At 41.1% G+C, this 21525-nt stretch overlaps 1 protein-coding gene across 6 annotated transcripts in view; it reads left to right on the forward strand.

The window, feature by feature from the left end:
• ARVCF (ARVCF delta catenin family member) overlaps positions 1-21525 on the forward strand; it is a 1066482-nt gene that overhangs the window by 921251 nt on the left and 123706 nt on the right. For all 6 annotated transcript variants that reach the window (XM_073628741.1, XM_073628759.1, XM_073628766.1 and 3 more), the window contains 2 exons: positions 10490-10648; positions 16712-17322. In XM_073628741.1, the coding sequence (XP_073484842.1) occupies positions 10490-10648; positions 16712-17322 (770 nt within the window). The remainder of the gene's footprint in view (positions 1-10489; positions 10649-16711; positions 17323-21525) is intronic.

Consider the following 21525-nt stretch of genomic DNA (forward strand, 5'->3'; position numbering starts at 1 on the left):
CTGTGAATACTTTCCGGATCCACTTTACTGTACATGCAAATGTAGCCTGCCTAGGAACACTCACTCCATTCACTGAGATTTACGCAACTCCTCCCAAGAGACGGTCCACTGCTTGCACCTCTTAGTCTCAGTTCACACTGGTGCAATGCGGGAACCAGTGGATTCCTGTTCCCGCATCTGACTCGCAGGCAGTTCACACTGGCATCTGGAACCGCTGCGGGTGTCGATAGACTGTTAAAGAGGAGCTCCACCTTAAAAAAAAAAAAAAAAAAAAAAAATATTAAAAGCCAGCAGCTACAAATACTGCAACTGCTGACTTTTAATAAATGGACACTTGCCTGTCCCAGGGTCCAGCGATGTCGGAAGCCAATCAATCGCTCGGCTCTCGGCTGCCCCCCACCGCCATCCTTGGTCAGGGAATCGGGAAGTGAAGCGTTGCGGCTTCACTGCCCGGTTCCCTACTGCGCATGCGCGAGTCGCGCTGCGCCTCTGCACTGGTCCCCATTGTGTTGTGGGAACTATGTGTTCCCACAACACAATGGGGGGGGGGGGGCATCATCTGCCGATATTCTGCGGCTATCTAAGCCCGGAAGTGGCTGCAGATACCTGTATTAGACAGGTATCTGCACCCCCCCTCCCCCCTGAAAGGTGCCAATTGTGGGGCACCAGAGGGGGGGAGGAATCCGATGAGCGGAAGTTCCACTTTAGGGTGGAACTCCGCTTTAATGACGCTCCCAAACCGGTTCTCGAAACACTGTGTTAAATCGGATCTCTTGGGTCTGAACACCTATGTGATCCCACTATAATGCAGACCCAAAAAAAGGGTGTGAATGCGATTTAAGCCATACAAACTGTATGGTTGAATTTGCATCGCACAGACATCACGTGATGTGCACAGCAATGTGGTGCGAATTACATGTGATGTCTGACATCACATAAATGTGAACCCAGCCTTGTGCTAGGGCAGGGTGCTGCAGTGTTTTCATAAAGCTATTATGAGCTAGTCTTGATCTGCCCACTTTTAATAAAGAAGCGCAGAGACCCAATGATGACATCACTTGGCCCAAAATAAGAAATCTAATGAAAATGGAATTTTTATTTTTTATTATTTAAAATGTTATCAGTGTGTTGATTGGAGAAGAAGGCAGAGAACCAGGAAGGAAAAATATAAGCAGAATAAACTTCTATTCAAATAGGCTAGAGACATAAACCTATTGTAAAAAACACTTCTTTAAATATGCATGAAAAAAACCATATATAAAAATGAAAGCTAGGAAAAAGCTTGGGTCAGCTTGTGTGTGTGTGTGTGTGTGTGTGTGTGTGTATGAGGACATGCCCATTTTGCTCGGCTGATGACAGGTTGTAGTAATGTGCATAGTCTTGTGGAAAGCACCGTGTTTTTTCTTTTGATTTGTTATCACGTGTTAAGGTGCGGTAAGGAGTGTTCAAGACAGTATTTGTTTTTGTTTTTTTTCCTGACGGAATGATTCTTTTGCTTGAACAGTATTCCAAGTATGGTCAGAAAAGCAATAAACGCTTTTATTTTTAACCTACGGAATTACTGGCAGACACAGTAGTTTCATTGCCCTGCTAAACTGAATTGTTTCCGAAATGCTCTAGGCAGTTGTTAGTCCCCAGCAGTTAAATATGCCTGGGCCAAAAATTTTCCTTTCTTTATATATTGTATGAAAGTAATCCAGTTCTGTTTTTTATAAAGGAAAGTTTGTGTTTTTTTTTTTTTGTTTAAGTTGTCACCAGTAGTTGAGCCATTTCAAAAACTTTAATACCAATCCAGCGCAAGACTTCACCTAGTTAGTTCCATTTTAGGACTGATTTCTGGCCGTTTGGTTGTGAAGACCAATATTGCAAGTTTTTGCTGTGCTATATATCTAAATATGACCCAGTATTGGTATTATGACCTCTTCCTTCAGTGGTTTGAAGGACCATCTCTCTTGGCATGTGCTTATTGTAGTTTTGACACCACTGTAGGCATAATTGTCCGCTTGCAGCTATATCCCTTGGCCATACTACAGCTTGTATTTCTAGTTTAACCATTGCCCATGGTTAAGCTAGAAATACAAGCTTTAGTATGGTCCTCATGCTGTGTATGACAGTAATCTAGTCTACAACGCTCTTGATCCTTGAAAAATAAAATAATGCTCCAGAAACGCAAGTGTAAATACCTTGAAATCGTTTTTCTATAGATCTAAAAAAAAAAACTTGTTTCTTTGTTCCATTTCTTTTTTCTCTGCTCCTCCCCATAAAGATTGCTTATTTGGGGGTATTATTCTGTTAGGCGGGGCAGAACACATCTGCCACTGCCCCCTTGTATATTGAGCACACCTGAAAACATTCAGTGAGTAAAGGAAACCAATTGTCTCCAGTACCCCATGCCTCAGTCAGTGTTGGGATGCTGGTGCCTCATTCTACTGGAAGTCCCCAGCCAAACAGCACAGGTTGGGTTTTTCTCTGCCGTGTTCAAGCCAGACATAGTTTTGTTGACACACCCCCTGCCTCTGCATTCCTAGTGATTACGCTGGTCTCAAGCAAGCATTTGGAACCGGACGCAAGCAATGTCAATCAAACCTTTTATTATTTGTTTCCTCACTAGGATAGCTATGGATGGGAGTGGGGACACCCTCAGACCATGCAGCTCGTCTTTGATGGGACTTAGGAGGATGGGGCAAAGTACTACATGTTCTTTGGCCCCTGGAGGGGGGACAGAAAACAATAACCAAAAAGGTACGGCTCTTTAAAAAATCATCGTCATATTAGCAGGTCATGAGAAGACATTTCATCATTGGTTTTGATGGAACTACTTGTGATGACATTTTTATGTCGGGTGCTACCTTTTAGGAACAATAAACATTTTGACTGTGTGTTGCTTGTTCTGGATTTGGTAAGCTGCGAAGATTTAAGAAAATAAAACGCCCTGAAATTACAATAACTGGTGGGTGGCCTGCTACGTTTGGCTTGCCTTGCACATGGGCCTGGCACCACCTAAAAAAAAAAAAAAAAAAAAAAAAGCTACATATGACATTAAATGTACAGTACATGAAGAGTGGTAAAAATGTTACGTTTTTGTGTTACATCATAAGCTTGATGGATCTGCTCTAAAGTGGAGTGAATTTGCAGTTTTTAGCTTTCAAAGAAAAATGCCCTAATAATAACTAAAGTAGTATTGCCCACTGTTATGTACAGTACCACACTACTGCAGGTTTGAAAGGCTTGTGTTTCAATGTTTATTGACTTCTTTGCCACCCATTACATTTTTTTTTTTTTTAGTACATATTGAAACAGAGAATGCCTTTAAAAACCGTATAGCACATGTGCTGCATTGCCAGTAATGCCCTAAAACTTTATCCTCATACAACATTACCTTTGCTGCATAAATGTTTAGTCTGTGCTAAAAAGAGCCAAGAATTAAGTATTGACATGATGAGGCATTCTTTTCTGCAAAATAGTCTTTCGTTGAAAATTTATAAGTCCGTGTTTGCAAACGAAACACTCGTATTCAGAAATGCCATGGTGCATTTGAGCGATGGATAAACAGTTTGGATGCAGCGAAAGCTGAGCAGATGAGAGTTCTTGTTAAATTTCTTTATACAAATTGCTTTTTTTGCCTGCAGTGTGAGAAAACTATCCCAACAAGCTGATCGACCACTTTAGCAGTGAACAAATAATTTTTTTTTCCACTCTTGTTCAGTCTTAAGTGTACTTTTCCCAGCACCGAAATGACTGGCTCATTGTATGAAGACTGGGCAGCTTGCAAGATATAAGGGCAATTGAAGAGAAAATAATAAACACAAAAAATGATGCGTTTTCCATCTATAGGTGTTCATGGATTTATACTTGGAGAATAGTTTAGTTCTATTTTAGAGGTCTGTTACCATAGATTCTTAGAGTAAGCCAGAAATGACCTCCCAGTCTTCTGTTCCCTCCCCTATAGGCTTAACTAGGACCAATGGTGATTGACTGTTATAAAACAAAACAGCTTCCAACTTATCCCTTTTCTATCATGAAAAAAATAGGGTTTTTAATGCTTTTGTGGAGTTTGCACTAGCAATTCAGAACATGTTTTTTTGTGAACTTGCTATTTTTTTCTTTTAATTTCGAATTGCAGTGGGACCTTTTGCATTGAAGGTTACAACTTATAAGCTGAGGCTACAATACATGCCATGGATTTTGTCCAATTCAGCATTAATTTGAACTGCGGATGCCTCTGTTGGCACCAATCTGCTCTACAAAAGTTGGTTGAACAGTCAACTTTTGTTGAAGGAGCCAGGTGGAAAAATGTTTGAACAGCTCTCACATGCATTTAGATGGGCCACTTGGACATCTAGCAGGCCCAAGACATCTGCCAATGTTGCCTTGTGGACTACCCAGCTCTGTTTTGAAGTAGATATTGGGAACCCACTTTGTTGCAGTGGGATGACTGTAGACGGTGTCCCATCAGAATTTGAGCAGAAGAGAATATTCTGGTTGCATTGATCCAAATTCAAAAAGAATCTAAGCTAGATCCATCGAAAAGGAAAGGTACCTTGTCAATGGAGTGATATAGGAATTGACATTGCTGACTTGTTTTTGAAGGTTCCTATATTTGTATATAGAGACTAGTCATTTTACAAATAAGCAATGCCCATAATAAATGCCTGTCTTCTAACGATTTGTTCACACCAGCAGTGTGGGGCAGAATTGCCAAATGCGGTCCCAATGCAAGAACAAGGCAATATGCCTTGTGTCCTATGACTTCAGTTTATACCAATGCACTGCATTTTGGATGCTCTGAAAAAAGTAGGACGTATTTTTGCTCAGTACGTTCTGGGATACTGTAACGCATCACAATGTGTTGCAGCACATAGAATTGCTTAAAAGTTTTACCAATCAAGGACCATGGACATATGCCATATGCCGCAAATATCTGTTTAGTAGGAGGCTAAAGTTTTTAGTAGGAGGCTAAAGTTTGTTTAGGAAGTGTTCTCAGGGGTACTGTAGAACCACCCAATCACTTTAATGGGACTTGTGATGGTGCCCCACCTCTGTCGGAAGCACCCCACCCTCCATGATCCCCAGGCTTTTCTACTGCTTTGATGTTCTAGTGTAAACCCGGAAGTGATCATCTCTAAGCACTTGGGGGTTCCCAGCTGCAAAACTGTGCTCGATTGGTTGGAGCAGTGGGCAGGGGAGAAATAATGCTATCAAATAGGGGATTTGCTCCCCTCCTTGTGATCGCAATAACGTTTTTAAAAAAAACATTAACAAAAATATTCGGTACTGCGTCGCTTTAATTGACAGTTGCGCAGTCATGCGACGCTGTACCCAAAAAAATTGACATCCTTTTTTTCCCACAAATAGAGCTTTCTTTTGGTGGTATTTGATCGCCTCTGCGGTTTTTATTTTTTCGCTACAAACAAAAAAAAGTGACAATTTTGAAAAAACCACAATATTTTGTACTTTTTGCTATAATAAATATCCCAATTTTTCTTTTTTTTTTAAAAAAGCTAATTTTTTCTTCAGTTTAGGCCGATATGTATTCTTCTACATATTTTTGGTAAAAAAAATTGCAATAAGCGTATATTGATTGGTTTGTGCAAAAGTTATAGCGTCTACAAAATAGGGGATTTTTTTTTTTTTATATCGTGACTGCGACATTGTGGTGGACACATCGGACAATTATGACACATTTTTGGGACCATTGGCATTAATACAGCGATCAGTGCTATAAAAATGCATTGATTACTGTAAAAATGTCACTGGCAGTGAAGGGGTTAACACTAGGGAGCGATCTAGGGGGTTAACTGTGTTCCCTGGGAGGTGATTCTAACTGAAGGGGGAAGGGATTGACTAGAAGTAACGGATCGTGGTTCCTAACTAATAGGAACACACAATCTGTCACTCCTGTCAGAACAGTATGTATGTTTACACACACTCGTCCCTGTTCTGGGTCTCCTGCTCACAATCGCTCTTGGCCGGCGGTCATCGCGACTGTCGCAAACGAGCATAGGCACCCCCGCTGTGCAGCATGCATGGGCAGGCCCGGATTTACTCCCTTTGCCGCCCCAAGCCCGGGTCCTTCAATGCCGCCCCCCCCAACACACACACACCACCATTCTCGTCCTTTATCGATGACTGCTACAATAGATCAATTAAAAACATATCTCCACACACGAGAACACTGAAAATAACTGGCTTTAATTGTACAGACTAAAAATACTTCAGGGTAAGCGTGCGAGGGGTAAGGATTTTTCGCGGGCAATTTTTCAGGGCAATGGCTGGTGTTAGTGCTTCAATCATCCCCGGCACCATGGTTGTTATGGTGTCAGGATGATTGAAACACATCTATCATTACATTGTAATATAAAATGAAATAGTTCAACTCACCATAATGCAGAATCATTGGGAGCCCTGAGCGTGTCACTTGCCACCAGATGGATGTCACTTGCCACGCTGCCTGCCACCAGATGGGGATGTCACTTGCCACACTGCCTGCCACCAGATGGGGATGTCACTTGCCACGCTGCCTGCCACCAGATGGGGATGTCACTTGTCACGCTGCCTGCCACCAGATGGGGATGTCACTTGTCACGCTGCCTGCCACCAGATGGGGATGTCACTTGCCATGCTGCCTGCCACCAGATGGGGGAGGGTGTCATCTCTCTCCCCCGCCGCCGCGCCGCTGACATTACTACCTACTCTCGATTTTTTTCAAAAATGGCAAAAACGATCACGCTACTGTGCATGCGCCGCCCAGCTGAGCGCGTACAAGCTTTCCCGAGCCCAGCCGGCTTCAGAACAGCACATGCGCAGTTGCGTGGTCGGCTCGCGGCCATCTTTTCTACGGGCACCGGTGCCCCTAATAGATTTTAATGGGCAGCCCGAAAGGGGGGGCGGCCGCGAAGTCTGCCCCGAGGCCTGGCCTCGGTGGCCTTGTGGCAAATCCGGCCTTGGGCACGCGCCTACTATCCTGACCACGCGAGCCAACGTATAGCTACAATGGCTCGCGCAGGGGAGCCAACCTGCCGCAGTATAACTGCGGCGGCTGGTTGGGAAGGGGTTAATGCAGCGAATGCAAACAAGTACAGAAATTCCCATCTCTACAACATAAAGGCTAATCATTCTGTAGTTTCAGTCTATGAATTGGTAGGGCTTATTTGATAGAACACCAGAATTGTACAGAAAACACAGGCCAGCTCAGAATTTCTGACATGATCAACAGGTATTTTTTGAATTTGTACAACAAATATCTTTTAACAGACCAAAGGGGAGAGTTAGTTTTTTTTTTTGCTTTTACATACATTTTAATGATGTGTTCCTGGGTGACATACAGTAAAGACTCAGAGGGGTTATTACACGCCTATTCATTCTTTGCGGTAATCTCCACGAGTTAAAGTGACACTAAATGATGATCGTCATCTCCAAAATTGATCAATACACATCCACTACTTGATTGCCCTGTACATTATTTTTTATTAAATTGTTTCTTGCTGTGTTTTTCTGCCGCCTTGTAATGTTCTCAGAGTTTTTGCTTCTGCTTTTCATCTTCATTTTCAGGTTCACTTCCATTTGTTTGGAACGAGCAGTGCATGTTAGTTGCAGTCATGTACGCTCTACACATGCTTTAATTCCCATAGTCCATAATTTATCTTGGAAGGGAGCAGGAGAGGGTGGCTATGTTCTTACATACAGTGGGACCATGAAGAAGGAATGTAGTCCTACTCTGACAGCTGGATTACAGCAGAAAAAAAAATGTGGGAATTTTTGATTTTATTTTTTTAATTATACTTGCCTAGGGGGATGCAGCATCAGTCTGGATCTCCGTTCTCAGAGCTCTGTGAGCAGAGAGCTGGTGACTCACCAGCTCTCTGCTCTGCCCCCCCCCCCTCCGCTTACTGGAGCGCTGAGCTGTGGAGGGGCAGGAGCGACCGCCTCAGGATCTCAGCAGCTTGCTGAGAGGCTGAGCTGGGTGCCGGTCCAGGCATGTGGACGGATCCCAACCATATGGTCATGAACTGCACTCCTGTGATCCATAGAAGCACAGCCAAACTAACTTTGGCTGTACTTCTCTAAGAATACATCCTTTACATTCTTTTTCTTTTTTGAAACAGAGTTTAGTTCCACTTTATTGTAATGCTTTGGTGTTCTAAGACCCTTTACATATTGTGCTGTGCAAATTCTTTGACGTCCATGGGATTCATCTAAATTTAGAGGTCATAGAGGAAAATGTAGAGATTAGGCTGTCATTTCTGCTGATGAGTAGATAATAATAGTATGTAGGATAAGACAAAGAACCTTTTTATCACCTGATCTTACTGTGGCAAATTTGAGGTGGGAATTTATTGGTGCTAATCAGTAAAAGCAGCTTGGCCTCAAGCCTCTAAATCAGCTCTGCCATGTCTGAACAAATGACTCTGTTGAATATGGAGTGCAATGAATTTTAAATGCAGGAGTATTACAATCAGGACGCAGAGAGAAAAGTGCTCATCAGGTTTAAATGTGAGAAATCTTCTCTCCTCCGGAACCCAGCAATAAATGCTAATCCCACAGTGCAAGTGGAGGTGATCTTAAAGCGTCTTAGTGCCACAAGCCTGCTATTCTTTGGGTTAGCAAAGGTCAATGAGCTCTTCAGCATAACGTTTACTGTCTGAAAAGCCAATATATTGTATTGAAGCTAATGTGTATGATAGTGATCAAGTATTTATCATTATCATGACAAGCAGTGTAAAATAAAGAAATCTGCAGCAATATTTGTAAATGTATTTCATTTTTGTTAAACGGGCATATTGCTTAGTGATTTACTGTAACCTTTGAACTATTTACATGTAAACCCTTAGGCCCCTTTCACACAAACTGACCGTTCAGGTCCACCTGTCAGTTTTGTCGGCGGACCTGAATGGGCGCTCCATGCTAGTCTATGGAGCGACGGATGTCAGCGGTGATATGGCCGCTGAGGTCCGATCCGCCAAAATCAGACGGATGGCCCTATGTTCACATCTGTCCCTATCGGATCGGGTGAGATCTGACGAAAATGGACATGCTGTCCATGTTCGTCTGATCTCTCCATAGCAACCAGCAGCGCTTGACAAGCCTCTCCCCGCTCAGTGAGCAGAGAGGGACCTTTCATCCGCCGGCTCAGCGGAAATCAGCAGGGAGATCTCCCGCTGAGCCAGGGGACTCTGTGACAGCAGATCTGCCTCGTGGGATTGAGGGCTTACATATACCCAGTGAAGTGATTGGTCTCAGGTGATACAGAGATGAGACAAATCCTCCTACATAAGTTGTACTTGTCGATCTACAGCCATCTTATTAAAAGTGCACAATCTACATAAAATCTCTCAGCTCTGAAAAGCAGGGGGCAGAGAGCTGAAGTTACACTTAGTAAGGGGTGCTCTGGGAGCTAATTGGAAGGAAGGGACACCCCCTCCAGCTTGTGGGGGGGCGGGCACGCATCCCGCTGACAGAACACAATAGCTCAGCAGGGGAGATCACTGCACTAACATTGGTTTGTTAGTACAGCGGCTCCTCCTGAGCTCTACAGTATTTTTTTTTTTCGTTCAGCCCACTGAGTTGAACAAAAACAAAACTGTGTGGGAATCAGGCTTTAAAGAGAAGTATGGGAAACATTTTTATTTTCATTTTTTTTATAATCGTACCTACCTAGGAGGATGCAGCATCGGTCCAAATCTGCATCTGTCCCCTGCCGGCTTTAAGTCTGAGAACTGAGCAATCAAACACCACCGATCGCTCAGTTCTCGGAGCCCTGTGAGCAGAGAGCTGGTGTCAGTCACTGGCTCTCTGCTCTGCCCCCCCAACCCGACCCCCCCGCTCAATGGACTACTGGGCTGTGAAGGGGGTGGGAGCAGATGGCTCAGGCTCTCAGCGGCTCGCTGACAGGCTGAGCCGGGTGCTGGTCCAGGCATGTGGGTGGATCCCAACCCTGTCGTGATCTTTCCCAAGCTTGGACCGACTCTTTGACGTCAGCAGACAGCAGGCTTTGACCCGCTGTCTGTTGAAAACGGGTCACAGGAGTGCAGAAATGCAAATTGCACTCCTGTGATCCACAGGATAAGTACAGCCAACCAAGCTTTGGCTGTACGTCTCCTTTTTAAGGACATTAGCTTCTGCTTATGTTATTTTGCAAATATTTACCGTATATAGGAAATCCATAAAAAGTGCCATACCTTTTTAAGTTGTGTTTGCTCTTAGCAAAGGTAACTCTCTATATTGCCATGCAGTTTTGCCTGCTTTGATGGGTATGTGATGTGATTTTTTTTTTTTTTTTTTTTTTTTTTTCTTGTATGTGAACAAATGGTTTATTTCTAGTATGAAACACTGGAATGGTAACTTTACCAAATTTTCATTTTTATGAAAACCTAGTTTATGCTAAGACCTTTGTACATGATTTAATTTCTATACACGAACATTCCGTTAGTGAAGGTAAATTCTAAAAATCGTAATGCATTTCCTGACTTTCGATTGGCTTGTTTTATAGGAGCAAAGTCCCAGTAACCAGACCTCCATTGCCATGATGCAGGAACCTCCAGAGATGTTGGAAGAGACGGTAACGGTTGAAGAAGATCCTGGGACTCCTACTTCCCATGTGTCAATAGTGACCTCCGAGGATGGAACTACAAGGAGGACAGAAACCAAGGTACCAAGCTCATACTTTAAAATAGAAGACTCTTTAATTCCCTTATGACAGAGCTAATCCATTCCATTGCTTGTTCCCCAGCAAGTCAATATTTAGATTCTTGCGCAGACACGAGTTCAGTATTTCAATAAAGTATCATATTTCCACTTCAAATTTGGCAGTGCCCAAATTAGTGCTACAATATAATGCCTGGTTAATTGGAAATGACACTTTTGAATGTTTAGCTAGTATGGACAAATCCATGTTTAGAGCTCCCATCTTGATCTATTTTCTGTTTAAAGGATCAGAGATATAGAGGGCACCAAAACCATTGATTTTCCCCAATCGTATACACCCCAGTGACGATATAAATTTAAAAATTAAACCATCTTTTACATTCTCGACCTTTAAACCCCTAAGTATTGATCACGTCACCATTTTTCTAGGTAAATATATTTCTAAAGGTGCTATGGACATGACATTTTCACCACACATCAGTAACAAACCATGCAATTCATACATACAAAGAAACCAAAACAAACACATTTAGAAAATGAAGTTATGTGTAATAAATTTGAATGACACAGTGAAAAAGTATTGAACACGCTAACTGAAATGTATTTAATACTTCGTACAAAATCCTTTGTTGGTAATGACGGCTTCAAGACTCCTTCTGTATGGAGAAATTGGTCACATGCATTGCTCAGATGTGATTTCAGCCCATTCTTCCACACAAACAGTCTTCAAATCTTGAAGGTTCCATGAGCCTCTTCAATGAACACTGATCTTTAGTTCTTTTCAAAAGAGTTTCTATTGGATTCAAGGCAGGTGATTGGCTGGGCCATTCTAGCAGCTTTATTTCTTTGAAAATCAATAGAGAGTTTTCTTGGCTTTGTGTTTGGGATCATTGACTTGCCGAAATGTCCACCCTCGATTATCTTCATCATCCTGGTAGATGGCAGCGGATTATTGGTATGGGGGTGTTTTTGGGATGATGTGCAGTGCCCTTTGACCTCCACACATGGTGTGTATTATGGTATCCAAAGAGTTCAATTTTGGTCTCATCTGACCCGAGTATATTCTCCCCGTATTTCACAGGCTTGTCTAGATGTTGTGCAGCAAACTTTAAACAAGCTTCAACATGCTTTTTCTTCAGCAATGGAGACTTGCGTGGTGAGCGTGCATTCAGGCCATGGCGGTTGAGTGCGTTACTTATTGTTTTTTTTTTTTGAAACAATTGTACTGGCTAATTCCAGGTCTATCTGAAGCTCTCCACAAGTGGTCCTTGGCTCTTGGACAACTCTTCTGATAATTCTTTTCACCCCTCTGTCGGAAATCTTGTGAGGAGGACCTGGTCGTGGCCGGTTTATGGTAAAATTATGTTCTTTCCACTTCTGGATTATGGACCCAACAGTGCTCACTAGAACATTCAGAAGTTTAGAAACCGACTTCAAATTCAGAAGTTTGTAACCAATGCCATTAGTATCTTTTACAAAAATAAGGTTGCAAAGGTCTTAAGAGAGCTCTTTGCATTTACCCTTCATGAGATGTTTCTTGTGTGACGCCTTTTTTATATCAATTTTGACTGAAATAGCTGTTTTTATTTGCACTGACAAGGGGTATGATTGCTTTCTAATTACTGATTTTTAGCTGAGGTCTTGGCTTTCCATGCCTTTTTGCACCTCCCTTTCTTCATTTGTTCAATACTTTTTCCCTGTGTCATTCCATTTTATTACACATAACTTAATTTCTGAACTTATTTGTTTTGGTTTCTTTGTATGTATGGATTGCATGGGTTACTGACATGGGGAAAATTTCAGGTCAATTAACCTTTAGAAATGTATTTACCTAGAAAAATGGTCACGTGTTCAATACTTATTTTACTTGCTGTAAGTGCCGTAAAGTGTATGTAATCCCTAACAATGATCTTCTCTAATTTGCTCCCTTTTGGTCTGCTAAATTCAACATTTTAAAGCATTTTGTAATAACTGATAAGTAGTGAAAAAAATTCTAGTGAGATAACTTTCTGTACTCTGTCTGTGCTACACTGTTATCAGTTAGCATTGTTCCCAGTTTTCTCTGAACTACAGAACTCCCCTCTATTATGAAGATTATGAGAGGAGGAGGTGTTATGTAGTTCTAACACACTTTCTGTACTAGGGTGGAAATGCTGCATCTTCATAGATGCAGTATTGTGTGTAAGGATTGTCACTATTGGATTTATTTACTAAAGATGGAGGCTGCAAAAGCAATCTGCTTCTAACCTCAGCTTGATCAGTTAAGCTTTGGCAATAAAACCTGATTGGTTTCTATGCAGAAGTTAGCCTGATTTTGCGCTCTCCAGCTTTTGTAAATAAACCCCTATGGGGCAGGATTTGTGTTTACTATTTGGATGGTCATCTGAAAGTACAGTTTGGCCCCTTTCCAACATGCAAACCATTTGTCCATTTTTCATCCATCCGTTGTAGGATGAAAAATGGACCTCAATGCATCTGTTTTTAAAAATGGATGTAAATGGATAATTATCCATTTATATTTGCTTCTGCCAACATCTGTTTTTTTGGAACAGACGGACCAAAAGAAAAACACGTGTAAACGGACAACCCGTCCCTTTTTTTTGCATGAAAAAAATGGCTCTGGGACTCACGTGGGTGGATGTAAAAAGGATGAAAAACTGATCTATGAAAGTACAGTCAGGATTGTAGGGGAGGGCAGTGAGCACCAATAATGACTAGTAAAGCCTGGAGTGGTGACGTCACACATGGGCTTCAGTGGTCCATCTGTTGTGGGCACTCCTTCCTATCCCCTGAAGGGGAGCCAGATCACATAACAGGATCTTTCTTACACAGGTCAGCCAGGATGGGTTAAGGATTAGTTAAGTGTAGCCTGGAATTCTGTTTTAAACTGTTCATCTTTGTAAAATGTTCATTAATGTTATTGCCATACCTGTAGGCCACCTGGGCCCCCTGGAAGCCTGGCTGAAAAACTCCCACTCACCTACTGGATGCTCACTCCATTAATCACAGGAGTAAAAACCAAGGGTTTTTGCTTCCTAACAACAAGGTAGTGCGTGGGAATTAGTAACCTCAAGTTATTGATTGGGACAAGCTTCCAGGGGGTCCCAACAGGTAATGGGTAAAACCAAAAAAATGTTTTACAGAGCTGCACAGTTTTATTTATTTATTTTTTAATACCTGCCACATGACTACATAGGTTGACTTTTGGAAAAGAAAATGTTTTGCCTTTAGGGCCGGTACACACCACAAAAATGCACTCCGATCTGTTCTGGATGCGTTTCTGCATGCACAGTTTTAAGGCGTTTTTTATGCGTTTCCAGATGCATTCCAGGTGCTTTATTTTTTTATTTTTTTTCTCTTCTTTTTTTTCCCCACTATATTAGACTCCAGTGTGTTTTTTAATGCATTTTTGATCTGTTCCAGTGCATTTTTGATGCGTTTTACTGCGTTCTAGTACAGTCCAATGCAGAAAAAATGCAGCATGTTCTACTTTTTTTTTTTTTTTTTTCTGGAACTGAAAAGCCCTGGAACTGACTGCACTGGTGTGAACTATGCCATTGGAAACCATATAACCTACTTTTCCATGCGTTTTTTTGATGCAAAACAAAAATGCACTGGACTGCATGTGGTGTGAACTGGCCCTTAAGACTCCTTTCACACTGACAGCAGGCCGTGATATCGGTAAAGCGCCGCTAGTTTTAGCGACACTTTTCCGTCGCTAGCGGGGCGCTTTTAAAACCCCACTAGCGACCAAAGAGAGGGTTAATCGTGCCCAAAGAGCGCCGCTGCCGAAGCACTTTGCAGGCGCCTCGGCAGTGCTGCCCATTCATTTCAATGGACATGGGCAGTGGAGGAGCGGTGTATACACCACTCCTCCACCCCAGAGATGCTGCTTGCAGGACTTTTTCTAAAGTCCTGCAAGTGCACCGCCCAGTGTGAAAGCACTCGGCTCTCACATTGGGGCTGTAGGGGAGGCATTTTTCAGGCACTTTACAGGCACTATTTTTAGCTCAAAAGCCTGAAAAACGCCTAAGTGTTGTACTGGGTGATCCTTGATGTTGGGGTGTGTACTTGCTGATTGTAGAGGAAAGGTAGAGTGTTTTTTCATCTGTGTGAGAACATGGGGCTGCAAAAGGCTTTTTTTTTTCTCCCCCTTTTTAAGTTAAATTTGGTTTTATTATTCAACATATATTGAAGGAGGTGTGAAAAAAAACACATTTTGCATCCATGCTACAGCATCAGTCCCACGTTGGCTCTAGGCCCAAGAACTGAGTGATCACATGACTGCTGATCAATCAGCTCTTGGTTGGCTTGGAGTGGAGAGCCCCTCCTCCGCTCACTGGAGCATCATGGAGGGGGCGGGAGCAGCTGGCAGTGGTGCTCAATGACATGCTGAGAGGCGGAGCCAATTGCTGGTCGGGCAGCTGGGTGGATCATAGCAATCTTGTCAGGATCCTTCCAGGGCCTGAAACAGCTATGCCACATCAGCTGATAGCAGGCAATAGGCCACTATTAGCGAACTCGGGGTCACGGCAATGCAAAAGTAAGTGCACTTCTGTAATTCAAAAGGGAAATGTGGCCAAAAAACTTTGGTCATTCCTCTCTTTTAAGTAAAAAATAATAATTTGATGGCTTATTATGGGTTACCCTGCTGCAGTTTTGCTATACACCAGCCCAGTGTCATTTATGAAATTTTGTTTTCTTTACAAATGTCAGTAATTTTTGTGCTGTAATATTTGAAATAGTTGCTACATTTCTGTATTGCAGGGCAAAGGTTTTTAATCTTTCAGTCATTTTGGCCATGTATCCGGAGTCTCCTGAGGAGAAGATAATTATTTAGTGAAGTGATTGTGCTCTATAAATCTGTTTGAGTCTTCTGTGCTAGAAATGAAGCTTCTATAAACAGCGTCTTAAAGCTTTGTCTTCAACTCGGTAATTTTAAATCTGCAGATGGAGCACCTTATGTATTCCAGACACAAAGAGGCGTTTAGCCTACCCTTATATTCTCATGCGGTATCTCGCTGGGAATCAAACACTTTGTGCTAAAATAGTGAAGGTCACCTTCCAGGTATTTTCAGTGGCATAATGCATGGATGTATACGTCTTCTAAAACAGAATAGAAGTATTACTGGAAAGTCCTTGAAAATATTTTTGGGGCTTTTTCATTTTTTGTTGTGAGATTTCTGCTTCTTATTAAGCTTGTTGACTATTGAATATTTCCATGTTAATGAAATAGAGAAATAATCCCCACCCCTTTCTATTACCAACATTGCACTGTGGCATATCTGTGTATACTGATTAGATATCAGTGCTGTTTCAGTAAAAAAAAAAAAAAAACTAGCTTACAGCATTGAAAATACTGGCACTGTATTGCTGTACTTGAGATTGTCATGTGGTTTAAAACAGAATTATAACATGGTTGGTTATTTAAAAAAAAAAAAAAAAATTCTGATATAGATTGTAGCCCTTATAATGTTGTTCTGTAACCCATACACATTGCATTTTACTGATGCCAAAAATGTAATCCGTTATTGGCAAGCACAGTGCAGAGGACATTGGGGCTCGTTCACACGTGTGCCAATACCCTGTTAATGCGGCATTTTTAAAGCCTCATATTTCTATAACCGCACCTTAACAGCACCTGTAGCCTTTTTGGCATCTTAGTGAAGCATTATAAAGTGTAAGCTGGGCGATCCAGGAGAGGTTGTGGAGGTTTCTGTATCCCAGAATGTACTGGGGAAAAAAAAGAGACCTAGGACTGAAATATTCGGTTTCGGCAGGTTGATCCTTTTAATTCTCATTATTTTGACTGACATTTTGTATGATCTTGGTGCGTAATTTAGGGCCTGTTAGTAATAAATTATCATTTCAGACATATTCAAATTTTGATGTGTGTTTGGAGCAGACATGTTTTCAGGTTCTCATATTATATGAAACTTGATTATTAAGATTTTTACATCACTCTATTGTGGAATGTTCATTTGGCTTTACTGTAGTTGGTTAATAATGTTAATCACTTATATATGTTTTAAAACTGGTCTTCATAAATGTGAATGTATCGTAACAGGTTACAAAAATGGTAAAAACAGTCACCACAAGAACAGTTCGTCAAGTGCCACTTGGTCCAGATGGTGTACCTGTAATAGATGCCTCCTCTCCCATCAGTGGCTATACAGATTCTATTGACAGACGATACATGAAAAATGGAGAGCGGTTTGTTACCCCACAGGCCTCGTCAACTTTGACAAGATCCTACAACAACAGCTACAATGACACTTACGGAGATCATCATGAGGCCCCTTACAGACCCTTTATGACACCTGAAGGCTATGGAGATATAGCAGACAACTATGGAAGCTTGTCCCGTGGAATTAATTATCGCCCTCGATATGCTTACACTCCCGGTAATAGTTATCGTCCTGAAGATGGCAGCTATACCCTCCCATCTCGTAGGGAAAACTATGTTCCCATTGCGCAGCCGCAAGTGCCAATTGGCAGTAGTGTGGATCTGAACCGGTCCCAGCCTGAGCGTTTCCTGCCAGAGTCATATGGTCTAGAAGATGATAATCGTAGCCTTGGAGCAGATGATGAAGGGTATGAATTGGATCCAGATTTCTCCACTATGAACAGAAGAGTCCTTCCTGGCATGCCCATGACCGGAAGACCACACAAGCCAAGGTAGGGCAGACTGATTAAAAAAATATAAAATATGTTGGCTTTAATTTTATGTAATCTTCAAAGCATAGACCGCTATATAAACACAACATAGCAAGAAGGCATCGGACAATGTTGCTGGCAAATGGGGTTAGGTTGTTTTCCAGTAAATGAGTACACAGAAAGGAATATATGCTTATAGCAGAGATACAAGAGCGATTATACAAAAATGAAAGTTGACATGACAACACTTCTGTAAATACTAGTTTCCTGTCTTTTATGTTGAACCTCTGTTCCCTTCATTAGAAACACCAGCTACAGTTAAAATTTGGGGAAACAGTGCTCTGCTTTGTGTTTTTAAAATGAGGAATGAAAGAATCTTCCAGGTTTCGTGTTGGTACTGGACCATTCTACATTCCATGAATTTACTGATTCTATCAAGACTTCCACATTCCTGATGAGCTCTGATTGGTTAATCCAAAATGCTCTTCTCATTATGATAAATGGAAACGCTCACTGCCTATCAGCACCGAGTGTGTATATTGTTTAGGAGTGCTCATTTCATTTTGGTTCTTCTTTTTAAAAACACATACTTGTGGCGATGCGCATTTGGACAGTGTTAAACCACATCTGTGAAAATTGTTTTTTTCTTCTTTTTGGATAGGGTGGGATCTGAGGCTGTGTTTAATCTTTTTTTTTTTTTTTTTTTTTTTTTTTTTTTCCGTTTTATGTAGAGTGGAGAGGGATTAGAATACCTGTCAGGGTTTTATTCCTTGATGTGCCCCTGTTGGGGAGTTTCACCTATTCTATTTTTCCTGTTTACTGTTATCACTTAAAATAAAAAAAATCCCAAATTTTGGGTTGACATCAAAACACTAATTGAGGGGAAATCTTCCAATGGGGAATTTGATGAAACACTGGGATTCCCTCACTTTGGAGGGATTTTATCTTACTTCCGGTTTTGGCTATGGGACAGGAAGGCTGTCTAATAAAAAATAAAAAAAAGTTGTACCTAGGACAGGAAGTGAGGGGAAATCTGTCTAATAACATCAACAGATGTGTTTTTTTTTTTTTTTTTAAGTTAAAGTGGTTGTAAAGTCAGAAGCTTTTTTATCTTAATGCATTCTATGCATTAAGATAGAAAACCTGTGTGCAGTGGCCGCCCCAGCACCCCCTAATACTTACCTGAGCCCCATCTCTCTCCAGTGATGTCCACGACTGCCTCAGCCATCTGGGGCTCTCCTCCTGATTGGCTGAGTTACAGTAGCAGCACCATTGGCTCCCATTGCTGTCAATCAATTAGCCAGTCAGAGGAGAGAGGGGGTGGGACCGAACCGGGCTCCATGTTTGAATAGACACAGGGAGCTGTGACTCAGCTCGGGTGCCCCCATAGCAAGCTGCTTGCTGTGGGGACACTCGACAGAAGGGAGGGACCAGGACAGCCTAAGAAGGACCCGAGAAAAAGAGGATCCAGTCTACTCTGTGCAAAACCACTGCACAGCACAGGTAAGTATAACATGTTTGTTATTTTTAGAGAAAAAAACAAAACTTTACAATCACTTTAAGCAGGAGAATGCCGAGACCTCTGTCAGATTTTTATTGACCGTTTTTTAATCCACCCTGATGTGTGGCTCGTTGAAGAGAAGTTGGTCTACCGATCCACTTCTGTTTATTCGCCCTGATGCATTATAGCTGCTTGATCAGTGACAGCAGCACTGATCTGTGTATTCTGACGGTGGAGGAGCCTCCCTGATGTTGCAATACAATAGCGCAGCAGGGAGGATTCCCCCATCCTCCTTGAAAGTGTGAATGGAGGAATTGGTTGAACCATATATGGCCAGCTCAACAGAGTCCCAGATAGCAGTTAAATTTTGATAGAGATTTTAACCTTTCCCCACTCAAAATAAATAAAAATATTCAAAACAAAAAAGAGTTTTTTGATAAAGATTCACTTTCACGTAACAAAATGCCAACCACTGTGACAGGCTAATATTTTTACATATGCAAAATGGGATATTCCGACAAGGGTTTTCTCTCTTGCAGCAATTTAAATTGGTCAGGGATATTTTCATAAAACGTTCCTTTTATTACACACATAGAAAAAAAGAAGATTCTTTTAAATTCATGAATTTTAAAAAAAGCTCTGATTGCAAATATGTAAAAGGACAAGTTTCATCATACATGGCAATGTTTACATAGTGGAGCAAGATATTACAAAATGCCAACCACATTTATACCCAACACGTTTCGACCCATACAGTCGTGGTCTTCTTTGGGGGGTTTTTGTTCTAAAAAGATACTTAAAGAAACTTAAAACTGTAACATGTCATGATATACAGAATTCTGCATACAAAGTAATGATATGTGGTATATTTACTGCCAGAAATTGGAAACAGTCCTATGACCAGAGCTTTAAAAGAAAATGATCCAGAGGCCTCCATGGGCCGTCCCTATCCCCTCAAAGGCGAAATCCGGCTTCAGAAGGCTTGCAAGAAGCCACACTCATGGTCCTCCAGGGACCAGGACAGGCAACACCTGTGATACAGTTCCCAAATAATGACGACAAATGACTGACACTTTAGCAATGCTGACAGAGTAAAAAATGCTAGACTGAAGAAGTAGTATTTTAGATTTTTGGTTTATAAGGTTTATTTATATAGTACATATGTGTATGCTATATAGTCTTTTACGTATATCTTTAATATTCCAACCTTATTCAATAAACTATTGATTAGAGAATAATTATGTGTGTGTATTATTTCAATACAAAGAAGCCAAACATTGATGAAAGTGGAGTGAAGATAAATATATGTGCATTATCCTTGTACTAATAATGAGTATATAATTAATTGTATAGCGTGTGTGTGTGAGAGTACATGTGATATTACCATGGGTGTAACCAGTGCCTAAGGTAACTGACTAAATAATAAAAAAAAAAATCATGAAACCACGATGAGTGAAAAGTATATGTGTGCTATGATGTGCAAACAACAATAAATACAAATACCTTGTCAGGTGAAGTGACTATATGTGGCCAACAGTTAAATATGTGATGGCACAAAGCTGCAGAAAAAATGTAGGTGGTGGTGCTCAAAAAGTATTTAGTGAGACCATGTCTGTATTAGATATAAAAAAAAATCAAGCTGTGAGTCATATATAATGCTATGATGGTTCAATATTCTATAATGATTGCAAAAATTACCTAGCCATATAGTAGCAAAAAAGAATGTAAGCTAGTCTGGCATTTAAAGGCTCTGTACTTACAATGCCGGTGCACCTCACACGCATGTGTCAGCAGCACTAGTGGGATCATCTTTTGATTGCAAAAGGTTTAGGAGCTTAAATAGTGCCTCCTATACTCTAGGAGACTGGGAACTAGTTAATTGCCTACAGGTGCCATCCATCCCCCCCAACTGGGTGCCAAGGCTGTGAAATGTATTATTCTTGTTATTCTCCAATCAATAGTTTATTGAATAAGTTTGGAATATTTTAAATGAGATCCTTGTAAAAAACGATATAACATACACATATGTACTATATAAATAAACCTTATAACCAAAAATCTAAAATTCTTCTTCTTCAGTCTGGCATTTTTTGATGAAGACGACGCCCACGACTGTATGGGTCGAAACGTGTTGGGGTATCAATGTGGTTGGCTTTTTGTAATATCTTGCTTCACTATGTAAACATTGCCATGTATGATGAAACTTGTCCTTTTTGCATATTTGCAACCAGAGCTCATATTTTTAAATTCATGAATTTTTAAAAATATTTTTTCTATTTGTATAATATAACTTTTATGAAAATCAATATCTCTGACCAATTTAATTTGCTGCAAAAAAAACCCCTTGGGAGAATATTACATTTTGCATTTTTGTCTGGTGTGTGCAGCCTTATTATCTCTCGTATGTCCTTCTAGCCACATATTTTTACATATTTGCTTCTAATATGAGGGGAAATTAAGAAAATAATAATTTTGAATTTTAATTCTTATTCTTTTGAAACCTTAAAATTCACTAAAGAGATTCTAAGGGAATATTTTTTCAATATCAAACATGTCTTACTTACCTGCTCTTTGCAGCACAGAGCAGCCTCGATCCTCCTCTTCTGGTGTTGCCTGCTGGTGCTCTTGGCTATTCCCCCTGCTGAGTGCCCCCATACCAAAGCTTTAACTTTAGAAGCACATAAGTGCATCCTGCTGACTTTAATGTTGGAGTGTTCTCCATG

The sequence above is a fragment of the Aquarana catesbeiana genome, linkage group LG01, assembly GCF_042186555.1.
Source record: "Aquarana catesbeiana isolate 2022-GZ linkage group LG01, ASM4218655v1, whole genome shotgun sequence".
NCBI classification, from domain to species: domain Eukaryota; kingdom Metazoa; phylum Chordata; class Amphibia; order Anura; family Ranidae; genus Aquarana; species Aquarana catesbeiana.